The sequence below is a fragment of the Populus euphratica genome, unplaced genomic scaffold, assembly GCF_000495115.2.
Source record: "Populus euphratica unplaced genomic scaffold, PopEup_1.0 scaffold26.1, whole genome shotgun sequence".
NCBI lineage: Eukaryota > Viridiplantae > Streptophyta > Magnoliopsida > Malpighiales > Salicaceae > Populus > Populus euphratica.
Window position 1 is genome coordinate 401,168 of NW_011499896.1, and position 15,359 is coordinate 416,526.

General features: G+C 35.2%; 1 protein-coding gene across 1 annotated transcript; it reads right to left on the minus strand.

The window, feature by feature from the left end:
* Positions 1 to 709: 709 nt before the first annotated feature.
* Positions 710 to 10,567, minus strand: LOC105132026 (CW-type Zinc Finger). Its single transcript, XM_011035283.1, has 12 exons — positions 9,950 to 10,567; positions 9,011 to 9,083; positions 8,774 to 8,904; positions 8,258 to 8,638; positions 6,834 to 8,152; positions 6,284 to 6,702; positions 4,385 to 6,198; positions 4,156 to 4,307; positions 3,321 to 3,481; positions 2,393 to 2,553; positions 1,145 to 2,005; positions 710 to 1,024 (listed from the first exon to the last, which is right to left on the minus strand). Exons 1-11 carry the CDS (start codon positions 10,124 to 10,126, stop codon positions 1,811 to 1,813), a joined length of 4,983 nt encoding a protein of 1,660 aa, XP_011033585.1. The 5' UTR covers positions 10,127 to 10,567; the 3' UTR covers positions 710 to 1,024; positions 1,145 to 1,810.
* Between the last annotated feature and the right edge of the window lie 4,792 nt (positions 10,568 to 15,359).

The following is a 15,359-nucleotide window of genomic DNA, read 5'->3' on the forward strand; positions in this document are numbered from 1 at the left end:
ACGGTATTATTTTGTTCTGTGGTAGATTTTTTTATAAAAAAAATATTAAAATAATTTATTTTTAAAAAAAAAAAACATCTCTAAAACAAGCCTACCAAGCCAATTCAACATCTTGCCACAAATTTATTCACTGGTTCTTTGGAACGCAAAATTCCTGTGTAAATTATTTATTTTTATCCTTGTATTTTTAATCAATCAACGCTCATGTTCTTTGAATTTGTTAAATTAAATCTTCTTTTCTATTTTTTTTTCCCTTTCAAATCTCAATATTAACTATACATATATATTATTAAATATTTTTCACATGACCTTCCTTTTTATGCTCGTATAGGATTTTTATCACCCAGTAAAATTGTCTTATTAAATACATTAAAAATAGATAGATGATGAATTCTACATGTTTAAAGTTAAATAAATCTAAATAATAAGGCATATGATAAATGAAAATATCTAATAACGCTACATATTATTAGCATACATTGAAACCTGATAGAAATTAGTCATTAATTGAGCAATTTTACAGAGAAGATAAAAAATTATTTAAACAAATTAAAAACACAAGTATAAAAATGAATAATTAACACATATGATGGATAAATTTATGGTATATGCCTAAGTCAAATATTCATTGTGATTTTTTTTTTTCTAAAAGAAAATGATAAATATTCACGTATCTACATTTGCCTCCTGCGTGGCTTCGACTCTGTTCTACAGAAGGGAGTGAGTTTATCCAATATTTTAAAGATCAGCATAAACATGCACGCATCTACGCGTAGCAGCCGCTACAAAGGAAAGAGGGGGAGAGAGAGAGAGACAGAGGTGATCACACACTAGAACAATGAACAATCCAACTAATGTTTACAGCTATTGTCAACCCACAAACCTTACAGGGCACAACCTCGTCTCATGCAACAGTTATGTTATTTTTCCACCATTAACTCTCCAACTTCTACCTAATATCTCTCTATTAACAAAAGGGAAAAAAATGGTTCAAACTGCAATTACAGAAGCTCAAGAGGGTAACCTGCAAAAACGAAGAAAAAATAGAATAAAAATTGATGATTGAGACGAACGGAAAACAAAATTCTGCTCATTGAATGGGAGGGGAAAATAAAAGATGAAGGAAAAGAGTAGGATAGCCAACCTGAGAATGCCCTGTCATCTTTACAAGGTGCTTGGACCGAAGAAAGAGTGGTCTCTGACGGTCAAATTGAGACCATGATGTTAGCGGCGCATATATTACAATTTTTCCTCAAAATGTCTTCCAATGAGTTGTAAATAGCAAATTAACACGATGGCAAAACGAGAACTCCATCCAGGAAAAATAAAAAACAATCTCCATAAAAATGGGATCCTCTGGTTTTCAGAATTCTACAATCCCACGTAAATTATAGTCGGGGATCTCTACCCTTATCCATTATTTCTCAAAGCACAACCATTTTGGACCATAAAACTTCCTTATTTCTACAGTCTCCAAATTCTCTCTTCTGCAGAAGTCTCGTGAATCGATAGTCCTCGGTAACACTCTTGAAATGGCTCAAGTGAGGTCATTGTCTGCATCAGAGGGCAGCTGAAGTATGATTAAAATGAATATACTCAAAAGTCCAAAATTATCCTGTAGTATACACATGTACAATGAGCACCAAGATGGCATCTTGCTGATAACTGATCCCTCAAAAGACATATCAACCACCGCAACAGAGAGATCAGGGTGCCTTCTATCGTTACCTAAAAGGCCAAACCCCAAGAACACAGCAACCAATCAAAAATTCCTCCAAGGTTGTTATCATCTCCACCACAACCAGACACATTAGCGGCTAATAGCTTCAATTGCAAGCCGCACCAAACGTAGCAGTCCCTCCACATCTTGGAAGTTAAAATCAAGAGCTGTTTTAATGGAAGAAATGCCCTCTCCACATCGGGCTTCTCCCAGGCTGACATTAGCTGCCGCGAAAGCAAGGCGTGACTTTCTAGAGGCTTCCATTGCAGAATTTACATCCTGTGCCTGCAAAATTACATTTAATGACGCTACCATTCCAAACCATCACACATGGATGTAAAGTTGTGAATCAAATAATGGAGCACCAGCTGCTGTAATATGTGAAAGCAGAGCTTCATGGGTTGATTAACTCAAACACCGACACCGATGAGTTACAATTTCATGGCCTATGGTGCATAGGAGAATAAAAGGGATGCTCTTGTATCGGAAAGGAAACACTGATCAATATACATTTTTCCCAACCAAACTTTTTGCAGGTTGTCACCAAAACATGTTCCTTGGCCAATATCTTTATATTCCAATGCTCAAAGTTATGTTCTAAAGTGAATTCTTCAACGAGAAAATCAAACGACAAGTTGAGCGTTTTCAAAAACAAAATCTGAATATACTTACAAATCTGAGCAATCGTGCGAAGTTGGGACGATTCCGAGCAGCAATAATGTGACTTCCAGCTACTTGAGGGGAGCTTACGCCTTTGGTTAAGGGAACCTTGTCTGCTATTGTTGTGTGGTTCAGGTTATCAATATCAGAGGCAGAAGAAGAAGGTGATTCACCTATAAATTATGAAACAAGTGTGGCATCAAAGCAATTCATAAGCACCCATCGAATGGCCACATTAAGCATTAGGAAAAGCTAAAAGCCCAAAGAGTGACAAAATGTTTACACGACAAATGAAATAAGAGAAATTTAGGTGAAGCACCCGAGGATACAATATTCATACATGACAACATATATCAATGCAAAAGCATAAATTAAGCAGACATAAAACTTGGACACCCTTTCTTAAGAATCAAATGATTCCTTTGAGACTTAGTGCGGAAACTGAGAGCTAAATATATTGATGCATCGAACAAGTGACAGAAATGCCATCCATGTGTCTCTGGCAACATATTTAACAGCCCACCCCCACTCAACAGGAACACTAGAGAAATGAAAATGAATTTACTTGGATTGTTTTGGCAACACTGGAACCATGTTCGAAAATTATCAGAAGTGTATGCTATTCTTGTGTAAGAAATCCAAGAGGTCTGGTTCCAATCAGTGTCATACTTAAGATGAACAGTTTCCCAGCCTATGATAAACTAGAAGCTCTTGTATGAAGTGCCAGGTGGTTTGTCACCTAATAAATTTTGAAAAGCCAAACACAAGTCCAAGTAAAACAGTGACTAATTGTCATGTGATAGTCACACAAGATTAAAGTAGCAGCAGGATTTATATATATGTACACGGGCGCGCGCGCGCGCGCGCACATAAATATCAGGAGAAAGAACTCTAATTTAGTGTAAGATTAAAGTAGAGATCATGGCTTGCTTCTAATTACCTGGAGGAATAATTTGTAAAGCCATCTGCAACTCATGACGATCTCTGTTTGCAGTGGTATGTGAGGAATAAATTGCCCTCATGTATGCAACCTCCATGCATTTGTAGGCCAGAGCAGCAGCAGCCATGTCTTTGGATTTCTCATATTCGTGAGCACAAAACCTAAAAACATCAAGAGGTTCAGCAAAGGAACGCAGCAGGAACTCATTTTTTCCCATCAGAAATGAAATCATCAACGGAAAATGCAATAACAAAAGTCACAAAAACTCCTGGAAGAGATATATGCAGGAAACTGAATTCAAGCTGGAAAATATGTTTGAGAAGTCAAAGAATAGACTAACAACCAAAATGGGACAGCTAAGTGCCATGGTTCGCATAGTATGACACAGATGCTATAGTCAAGTCATGAAAGTAATTCGATACAGTACCCTATAAGGAACAAATACAAAACACTAACGCAACAAATAAAAACAATTCCCATTCCAATTATTAAGTGGAAAGAGACTTCTGTAGTTAGAAAGGAAAGAAAAATGTCACACAAAAGGCCAAATTAACCTAAGTAGAGAGCTGTTTATAGTTGAATCCAAGCTGGAATATCAAAACCCAACATAATGAAAGTAAGCAAGACACACATTCAGGGCACCTGCATTTCCAGCATCTATGTGGCCAGTCCTAACTACTTAAACAACAAGAGTTTCCGTGTTGCAAGTTTAAACAGTTAAACAAACAAACAGAAAAGGCATGATTCCTTGGTTCTGAAAACACTTAAGCCCCCGCCCCGCCCCCCAAAAGAAACAAAAGGACGTCCTTTCATCAAGTCCTATACTCTGACTTACTCGCACAGTTTCGCAGTGCTGCTGTAAACTTGCATTGGCTCTCCATTTTTGGCACTCTCACCACTACAGATTTCCAACAGAGATGCTCCATGAAGAAACTTCAGAGCTGCCTCGAAGTAAAGCCTTGTACTCTCAAGATTTGACCCGGCATTCTGCAGAAGGTAGTCAACATTGGAAAAGGTTGCATATCAAAAAGAAGACAAATTCTTAAAAGATCAACAGTAAAAACCTTGACACGATCAGCCATGTGTTTCATATTTTTAGCTTCTTTCAAAGCATTGTTAGCAGCCTGACTCGAGGAATCCCTTTTAACTGAACTTGGACCATCAAGATCCCTGACCCTGTGCCCATGTGATGAGGCATTTCTGGAACTGCTATGATGATGATGATTCATCCCATTTGGATCATTGACCTTTCTACTCTGTTTCAACTCCTTCATTTCAGTATTTTCCCCAGCAGAGGCATTAATAACCAACATATTGGCACTGTTTCCTTGGTGAGATAAAGAATTTGGATGAGAGCTGCCAGCAAGTGTCTCATTTTGAGCTCCTCCAGAAGAAGGCAATGATTGTGTCGTCCCTCTATCAGAGACCTTTTCAATATCTATCAGCACACTCTGCTTTGGAGTAGAGACTGCATCATGGTTGCGAGTAGCGCCTACTTCAACATCCAAACCACTGGGTCCCCTGACATTTAACTGATTCACTCTTTTACTGTTATCACTCAACACTTGTCCTTGATAGTCCTTCTTGTCAACATATCTGTCCTCATTTTCCTCAGGTTTGATCCCTGACTTCACTTCAGTCTTGTTTTTGCAATTTGTCGGTTTTACATCATAGGAAGGTGCTTCTGCATTAAAGGAATTGGAAACCTTAACTTCATTTTCGAGCTCAGAATTAAAATTCCTAGTCTTGTCCTTAGACCGTGAGGAGGAACCCTTTCCGGACTTCCTTGGACGCGACCCATTCACAAGATGGTGATTTTCATTTTGTCTTTCATCGTCATGGCATGGATCCAAAGCTGCCGGTTTACTACGATGAGGAGTGTTTTGGCTTAGAAAATCTACATCATTTGAGAGGTGGCCATCTGCAATATCTGGAGAAGGAACAATATGCACTAGAGTTTTTGCCTTCCTTGCTGTCCCAGATTGATCATTCCCACCATCATCTTCCCCATCTGAAAATCTTCGTGGGCCACCTGGGGCAAAGAAACCAGCATCAACAGAAGCATCTTTTTTGGTGACATTCTTTCTTGCTGATGCAAGTTTTTCTGGTTTTGAAACTCTCATAGGTGATGATGAAACTGATTCTACAGGCGAGCCTTTTGCATCAGGAAAATTGGATTTGGTTTTATGGGAACCAGAAACTTTGGAAGAGCTAGAATTAGCTGCCACATGTAAAGATCCAGAATCCCTCTTCAAAGAATCCACACCATCCAAGCTCCGCTGAGATACGGTGCTCCCTAGGTCATGTCGTAGTTGCTGGTTCTTTCTATGACTACCTTTTTTGTCTGTTCTACCATTGCTTTTACTTCCACTAGCCTCCTTCCCTTCAGACCTGGATACTCTGGGCTTCTTAACCTTCCTGTAGTCAGTCTCACTGAACTCCTCCTTGGCCATGATATTACTATCCTGGTGGTGATGCCCTGTGTTTGGAAGGGAATCCTGATAGAGTTGAGCATCATGACTTTCCTTCACTTTCCTCTTTTTTGTATCTCTATCATCACAGTTCCCTATATCCACAAACCCATTATCCAAGGAAGCGCGGACATCCTCCTTTGGATTTTTAGCAGAAAGTTGAGCCCAGTCCTTCAGGTCATGCTTCATGTTCTTAGAAGTGCAATCATTGTATTTGGGCGGATTCTTCCCTGATGATGCCATAGCCAAACCATTGCTCGAAGGAGGACCCACCTTTTCAATTGCCCCACCATGATCAGACATCCAATCTTCTGGAAAACCTTCAGCTCTGATTTTCTTAGAAGCTCTAAAACAATCTTGATCAGGGTCCCTTTTGCCTTTCCCCTTTGATCGCTTCGAGCCACCACCTAGTGTTTGTTTTAGAAAAGAAGTAAGTTTTAAGCTTCAAGGAAAGGAAGTTTATGGCAGAAAAAGCTATTTTAAATCCAATACCTCGGTCAGAAAAGTTGTCCAGTCCTCTATGCTTATCTTTCGGCTTATGTTTGTGTTTCTCCACAGCTAAATTAGACTTGCTCGGTTTCAAAGAATCAGGTTCACTTACCACAAGAGCTGGTTTCACATCATTTAAGCCTCTATTTGTCACTGGCACATGTAAGCTTTTCTTTGTATGGTTTGACAACTGAATAGGTCCATCTTCTTTATACATCATATTTGATAACTCTTTTGAACCATGCTTTTTTCTTCCACTAGGAAGCGCAGCATGTGAACCAAAATTTTGGAGGCTCTGATCAGGATGCCAAACACCAGCCACAGTTTCTTTGGATATATCCCCACCAGAAGTGTTTTGTTTAAGAGACCGAGTTGCAAAGGTTGTTTCATCCTCACTAAAACTACACCGGTTCATACCAGGCCTAAGGCATTTATAATTTAAAAAACATCAGAGGAAAAGGAAGAGGCATTAAACCAACACATTTTATCTCTAACTACTTGAGGTAAGAGGTTATTTCATTTTAACAAGTGTAAAATATAAAACGGTACTTACAGCCAGTCAAGCATGCTACACAGCCACTTTTCAGGCAGGTCATCAGGATTTGTACGAGGTGGAAGAAGCCGCCATGTTTGACACTTATCACAACAGACCCAATTATCTTCAGCAGGAGCAGTATCAGTTATGGGCCCGTCCCCATTGTGCAAAGAACCAGTTGAAGCAGCTTTAGGAAATGCTTCAGATGTTAACAGGTTATCCACTTTCTTAGTGCTTGATCTTTCCTTGGACATGCTGTTAGTTCCATGTGTGCCCTTTTCAACCATTTCAAAGTCCTCCAGCCTATCCTCATAACTTTTTACCAATGTACTCATTCGGAATTCTTCTTGTTCTGGTTCCATGTCCCCAAAAAATTCTCTATATCTATCCCCAGCTTTTCCAGAATTCTTTTGTAATTTCAAGTCTTCCAACTCTACTTTAGTTGTATAATTGTCGGCATAACTGCTCTTCTTATTTTTTGGTGCCAAAGATGAGTTAAGCCTTAAACTCTCTTTTGGTGCCTCAGCAACTACAGTGCCATGACTTTGACTTCCCTTTAGTTTTTTTCTCCCCTCGGAAGAAGACTCCTTAGCATAAGGTAACTTCATACCTTCCTGTTCATACGACATAGCTTTCTCATCAGCATTCTGCTTGGCAGGTTCTGTTGGAGCCTGATATTTAGCCTTCCTCCCTTTTGAAACATTCGAGTCAATTTTGACTGATTCATGAGGCTTTTCTCCTTTGCGATGGCTGTCTTTCCTTGGGGAGACTGAATCACTGCCAAAACTAATAGGTTTTCTATCTTCCCAAACCTTTCCAGAGGACTTGGATTTGGGATTCTTGATCGACCCATTTTCTTGCACTGGTAATTCCTCTTTTGTTAGACTAGAAAAACCTTTGTCACTCATCACTCCCTTAGGCACGTTAGATGCCCTACCCATTCCCTTTGAAGTGCCAACAGAAGCAGAATATGAATTTGACAAAAGTGGAAGCTTTAAGGTATTAGAAACAAGCTCCTCACAAGCAAAGGTGTCAAGTTCTATCTCCTTCGATATAACACCAACACCAATCCCAGAATCCTTATTAATATCACTCTTTGATTCTGCTGAAAGTTCATTTCTCGCCATTGACTTTATTTTCGTCTCTCCAAACATTGTCCCATCACCTTTTACAGAGCTAGACCCATTCACTACAGTGCAAGAATTTTCAGGACCAAACCTTGGAACAGACGAGCATCCACTATCTTTAATTAATTTTTCCATCTCTTTCAGGTGGAGAAGATCATCAGGAAGAGGTGATAGCAGCAGAGCTCCAGGCACCGGAAAAGATGTCATTATCTGCTCAATCACAGAATAAAAAGAAACACATTCTCATCACTGCCAAGTCCCAACACAAAGTGGAGTTATACGTGACAGGTTAAAACTTGCAGGGAGACGACTTACCTGGAGAATATAATTAGGAGATTCCAGATGAGCATCTTGAGGATCGTGAGACATCCCTTCACTTTCAGAGGGGCTGTCATCCATTGAGGAAGATGGTGAGACATCAAGCCCAAGACCAGTGTAGATTGCATTTTTCTGTGTCAACAAGTTATCAGAACCAACTTTGATTCGAACTTTCAGCATCTTCTGTAAACTAGCAGATTTCCTGTTTACACATTCATCTCTAGGAACAAGTTCCTCGGCAAAATGAATGGATGGCACACATGCTTCTTGTTTAACCGACTCATTCAAGGAGGATGTTGTTTTCAATACTGTAGAAGAAGGCTCAAGTCTTAGTGATTGAGATGCAGTTGACGAAGATACAGAGCTCCAGCGGCCGCCCTGTTTTAAGAACAAATATTAAAATGTTCAAGATGGTAACTCCAAGGTAGACCAAGATTTAGTTAAAAGTTCCTTCTTTAAATCAATTATTAACAAGTGATGTGCTCGCTAATGAATATATATATATATATCTACCTCCAGTTGCAAATTGTTTGGGGATCTAGATGCATTGCGATGTTGAATTTTTGGTGAGGTCCTTGGGTGGGTCCAACCAGGAGACCGCTGATAGGTAGGTAAAAATGAACCATAACCACCATACTTGGCCCCTGTAGAAAAGTAAAAATCCAGATACAATAAATATCAAAATATGGACTTTATTAATGCAGTTGTTTTAGCTTATATTAACCACACTTCTGCAGTATGTTGACTTACCCAAGTTCTCTGCCGAAACTCCACCTTCAAAATCTTTTTGAAAGTGTCCCAAGACATCATGCAGTTTTTCATCCTTGAAAGAGATAAACAGAAGAAAGCAGTTGCAGATCAGGAAACAAGGAAAGTACAGATATAAACAGGTTTTGTACTGATGGAAATGCCAAAAATTGAAAGATGTGCAACCTTTGGAATAAAAAACAGTCCATACATCTCGCATTGTATACATAGATGCCACGAATTTCAACTAATTTTGCGAGGCAATTATGTAGCAGGAACCTAACATAAGTGAATTAAAAATGTTGACTCATGGTTCTAATCCAGATATGGAAACCTAGAATTCATGCATTCAAAATTTAGATGATCGGTTTCATGCCACTCAAATGTCAGGCTAAAGTTTCCAAAAGCTTCATTTTTTACACTTGCATGTATTTGCAGAGTCCATACAATCCCACGTAGCAGAATCATAACTGAGTACTGCTTTCCAATAACTGAACAAGCTCAACATATGTTTCATGTCTCCATAAAAATGAAGAGGCCAAAACACAAACATTTCTCCATTCACTTGGTAGATCAAAATAAGCCAAAACACCATGTCTATACATCTAAAGCCAACAAAACCTTAGCACTAAATGAAAACCTACTAATTTCATCTATATTTCTCTAACTAAACACAATCAAAACCCAGAGCAACTGTTTTTTCAAAGACCAGAAAGGACATATTAATCAGATAAAAACTACCATACTTAACACTGTAAACAGCCAGAATTAAGACTTAACATCAATTTTTGGATCTAAAGCATCGGAGAACAGCAACAAAATAAAGTCAACAGATGATATATATCACTAACAAAACCAAACCTTCACAAAATTAAAAAAAAAATATAAAATAAATCAAACTTGTTTTATTCTCACATATATATATGGAAGAGAAAAACTTACTATGTAAGAGAGAGCAATATCAGGGTCCATGCTCGCATCATAATCATCATCGTTGTTGTTGATATTATGGTATGAGCAGGCCTCCCCTTCTTCAAGCTCGGTATCTTCCATCTCTCTCTCACTGCCAAACCCTATCCCTAGGTCCTCTCTCCCATCTCTCCTCCCCAGAGAAATCATCAAACAGCAACAACAACAACAAAATGTAAAACTAAAATAAAATAATAATTTAAGCCCATGAATTCATAATTATCTCTCTACAATCCCAAACAAAAAAACAAAGCCAACCCATTTCACAAAACCGAAAACCCACCACGGATTTCCAGTGAATTGGACCCGATCACTAAATTCAAATCGGTACCAGCCGATGTTTGAATTTTATTGCCTTGAGAACTAATTACTTGTTAAAGTTCTAAACAAATGATCTCAATAATAACCAAAAAAAACAAAGAAATTGGATTGATTTATTGGGTATGGGTTCTCGCTTGGGTGCGATCTCTGTAGCTAGAATCAATTACCCAACACTTTCTCTCTCCCCCTCTCTGGTTTTTGGTGTATACAGCAGCCGCGTCTTTTCTTTGTTTCTTGTTTTTTTTTTTTATTCTTATTTTGTTTTAATTCGTTTTTTTATTTTGTTTTCGCATTAGAAGGAAATTGTTTGTTTATGTTATTTATTTATTTCGAAAAAGAGGAAGAAACAGAGCGATCTAACCACGGGAAGAGAAAAATAGAGACTAGTATTTAGTATTTACTCGACGTTATCGTTTTTACACAGAATCTCAATTTAGTCCCTAACCCATGTATTCATTTCCAGGAAGGTACTAGCTCTTTAAATTTAATTAGATTGGTTCCAAACGTTTCAAATTATTCTCAAATGAGGTCTCTCTATCAAAGTTGTATTTCAGTCCATTTTCTCTAAAATGGGCAAAATATATTTTTTTGAGTGTGAGAATTACTTTCAATCAAAATGGGCAAAATATATTTTTTTGAGTGAGAATTACTTTCAATCTCTATTTTTAAAAAATTTAATTTTTTTATTTTAAATTATTTTTTTATTATTTTTATATCATTGTGATATACTAATATCAAAAATAAAATTTAAAAAATAACAAAAAGTATTTTAATATTTTTTCAGAAAAACATTTTGAAGAATAATTACTAATACACTCTCAAACACCATCTTTATTTTATCTTACATGAATTTCATCAAATTATATTTATGATGTGAAATTCTTTACTCTTACTTGAAATAATAATTTTTAGTTTTGGCATGGCATTCTATGATTTTTATATTAATATTTTATTTATTAGTAATCAATACCTTGAGTTGGGTATTTTATTTCTTAAAAGTTTTTTTTTTCAATTCGTTCTTGTATTTAATAGTATGCAAGACATTACTTTATGTAAATCTAAATAATTATATTTCCAGTCATTTATTCATTATTCATTGATTTAAATTAATAAACTAATATTTTTTTATTCAAAATATTTTCATAAATAGCACCTTTGTATTTATTCATAAATATTAGTAAATAAAAAAATATTTATTATGTTTATATTTAATAACTAGAAACCTGCAAATACATGTGAAGTCACAATTGAGCTTGAAACACAACGTCAAAACGTTATGGACAATTTTGTTTTCTATTAATGCTCATAAATTCTTTCAAGTTGATGTTGTTTTGGTACATAAATATGCGCATCAAGCTTAAATATGTTATCATGTCCATTGACTTTTTCATTAATTTTTCTTCAAATCAATGGGTCCATGAAATATGAAATTAGACCTTTACCGTTGAAAGAAATAGATAAGAGGATGCGATTGAGAGATTAGGAAAAATCTTGGTGTGAGTTGATAAAGTTTATAGATTTGGGATGTAATTGAGAACGACTATATACGTCTAGGACTAAATTTAAATTATCCAATTTTATGTTTATATTTTGATCCCTGTAGTTTGTTTTTCTTACACCGAGCTTCCTTGTCTGAAATTTTATGTGGTCTTTGACTCAGTGTTAACCCACTTGCAGTAATAGCGCGTGCATACACGCGTTTGGTTCGTCTCCAGACAATTTCTAGCCAAGCCCTATCCATCTCAACTACCTTTAACTTAAATCCAGATTTGAGAAATTCGATTGTGTTGTTGTCTTACCTTTCTCGAATAAAATCTCCTAAAAAGAACTGGTCTGCTTTTCGGAGTTCTACTGTTTTTTTTTTTAACCCAGTCCTTTTATTGTTCAATTTTCTTTATTTTTTTATTTTTTTCATCATTTTAATTTTTTAAACCAATAATATGAGTTATTTTTAGATTGACAAGGTAGATTAGATCATTTTAAAATAATTTTCATATTATTTAATTTAAAACTTGAAGATAAATAAGAAGTGGAATTGAGAGGTTTTTTTATTAATTTTATTTTTTTAATTTTATCCTTAGGATTTTTTTACTAGTTAGTCAAATTATTTTTGAATCGATTAAATCTACTAGATCAAGGTAATTCTCACATAATTTAAATTTAAACTTAAATTAGGTAAAGTGTTGGGTATGAGGTTTTTATGTCAGTTTTATCCTTTATTTTTAAAATTTTATTCTCAAATTTTTTTATAAATTAATTGGGTTGCTTTTGAACCAACCAAATTAAAACAATTATAATAAGACAACTTTCACGTGATTTAATTTTAGACTTAAATTAAATAAAAAAATTGAATTATAAAATTTTAAGGTTGTTTCATTACGACAGTTTTAATAATAATATTGAATAGTTCTCTTAAAACAATTATAATAAGACAACTTTCACATGATTTAATTTTAGATTTAAATTAAATAAAAAAATTAAATTATAAAATTTTAAGGTTGATTCGTTACGACAGTTTTAATAATAATATTAAATAGTTCTGTATAGTCTCAATAATTTTTGTTACGTTAAAAAAAATTAATACAATCAACAGTATAGCGTGAATATATAATCTAGTTATAACTATAAAATGAAATATTATAATTTAATATATTTATTTTTTAATTTATAATATTTTTGATGCTTTTACTTGCCATTTATTAAAATATATATATCAGATAATTTTTAAATTAATAAAAAATATCAACTTGGAATTTTTATGATTTTAATTGTTAAAATAAAGCTAAAGCAAATTTACATATGTTATTGGGTTTTCGTTTATAATTTTGGACTGTTTTTTTATACCAAATAGATTTTCTCGTTGTATATGCAACTAAAAGTAAGAAAAAACTTATTTGGTCATATATATATATATATATATATAGGCTATATAATGAGAAGTAGAGTCCTCTAGTTTCTAAATTCCCTTCGAATCTATTTTAAAATGTAAATTTGAAAATTTTAAGTGAAATATCAATTATTAAGCATTGAGACGTGCCTTTGAAACCTCAAAGTAAATCCAACTTGTATATAATACAATACAAAACTTGCTAAGAAAATATTCCAATGTAATTTATGATAAAATAAAATCAATATAGAAAACTTACAAGGAAGATATTCCCATTTATTTTAAGAAATATATGTAACTTTGATGCATACAACCCGTAAAATGTTTTAAATAAAAGAAAATCGTATGCTATAGAACTTCGTCTGCATGAATTGTTAAGGTCTGGGATGGAAGTACAAAAACTTGACTCTCAAATGACTATTTTAAATAATATACCATATAAAAAAACAAAAAAGGAATTTATTTCCGTAAATCATTCCATTTTGCCTTGCCCAATTAAGATTTTTAAATCTTTGTTGATAAAGCATTCAAGTTGAAGGTGACGTTCAAATATAGTATCAAGAGGATCTGCATAAATATTAATAATAAAAACCCTAAACATGCAATCACTCATGAATGAACTATCTTTCCGACTAGTATTTTGTACTGTATATTATGTTTTTAAATAGTTTTGATTTGTTAAAGTTAAAAATAAATTTTTAAAAAAATATTATTTTAATATATTTTTAAATAAAAATTATTTTTAAAAATAACTACTATTATAATATCCTATAGTACATGTTTTTTACAATGCAGTGACATTTTTAAATAAAAATTAATTTTAAAAATCCTTTAGTCCATGTTTTTTACAATGCAGTGAGATTAGTCCGTGAACACAGAATTGCAACAATGAACACAGAATTGCATTTATATTGAATTGTAGAAGGATTCTATAAATATTTTAAATTCTTTTTTCGTATGCACAACAAATATTCAGTGTTCTCTTCTGATGAACTATAAGAAGTTTACAAGAACAACTTGACGGCACAGAACTTTTTTCTTTTCTGAAGGCCTTGAATTTCCAGGGGAAGCTATCCTGTTCCAAGCATAACAGGGCGAGTACACGTTAAGAAGGGATAAGTTTGCCTCGGATGATGCATCTCAACGCTTGATGGGACTTGCAACAGAGTTTTTAAAGGGCGCGTGAGCCTCTGCCCAATGAGGAAAGAGTGCTTGTCAGGTGGTGGAACCCATCATGTTAAAATCTTACCCTACATGAGTTTTCCTCGCCGTCTATTTCATTTCATGAATTTGGATTTTCCTTTTTCCTTTTTCCTTTTTCCTTTTCCCTTTTCTTTTCCCTTTAACTGCAACGAGCGTGTAATTTTTGGAATTTGACGAGTAGAAGTGAGTTACCCTGGTTGACCCAGATGAGAATATTTGGGGTTTTGGACTAATTTGCCCTCGTGGTTTAATTTTGGCGTGCTCGTCGCCGACCTCAAACCTGGGAAGCAAACAGTTCCTGTCATGTGGGGACAGCATTGGTTGGTTGGTTTTTAACATGCTTTACTTCCAATTTTTGTGCCCTCCTATCCAAATCTGCTGTGTCATGCCAGTTTTGCATCATTAATGGAGGAGTGCCCGATTCATTCTCAGGAGAAGAGAAACCTCAAATCACAGGATTTGTGGGATTCACATGCATCGTATTTCCAGGTTTTTTGAAAGTGAATTCAATAAAGCTATTCTGCGAGAGAGTAAGATCAATGCTACTCTTTCTTACAAGCTTCATCAACGAAAGATTATGCTAAATCAAAGAGAATTGAGCATGCTATAAACTATTATCATGAGAACTCATTCTTGAAAAAACAACATTAATCTTTCTCTTCATATTGCATTTGAATCGAGATTAAAATATCAAGGGGGATGCGTTAAAGTATCAGTATAGTTTCCTCTTCTTAGACCATACAGCATTTATGGTGCCCAGAGTCCTTTATCTGATTTGTAAGAAAGCTCGATAAACCAACGCTGTAAAAAAGTGGGGATTTTCAGGCGTTTGATTTTGAGCATGACTGCAAGCCTGCCATTGCAATTACAGCAATCAAGTGTAGTTAATATCAGGCTAATCGCAGGCACATTTACGCTAGGAGTTAATTCTTCGACAAGGATGCCGGGTATACATGCTCTTTAATGGGAGCA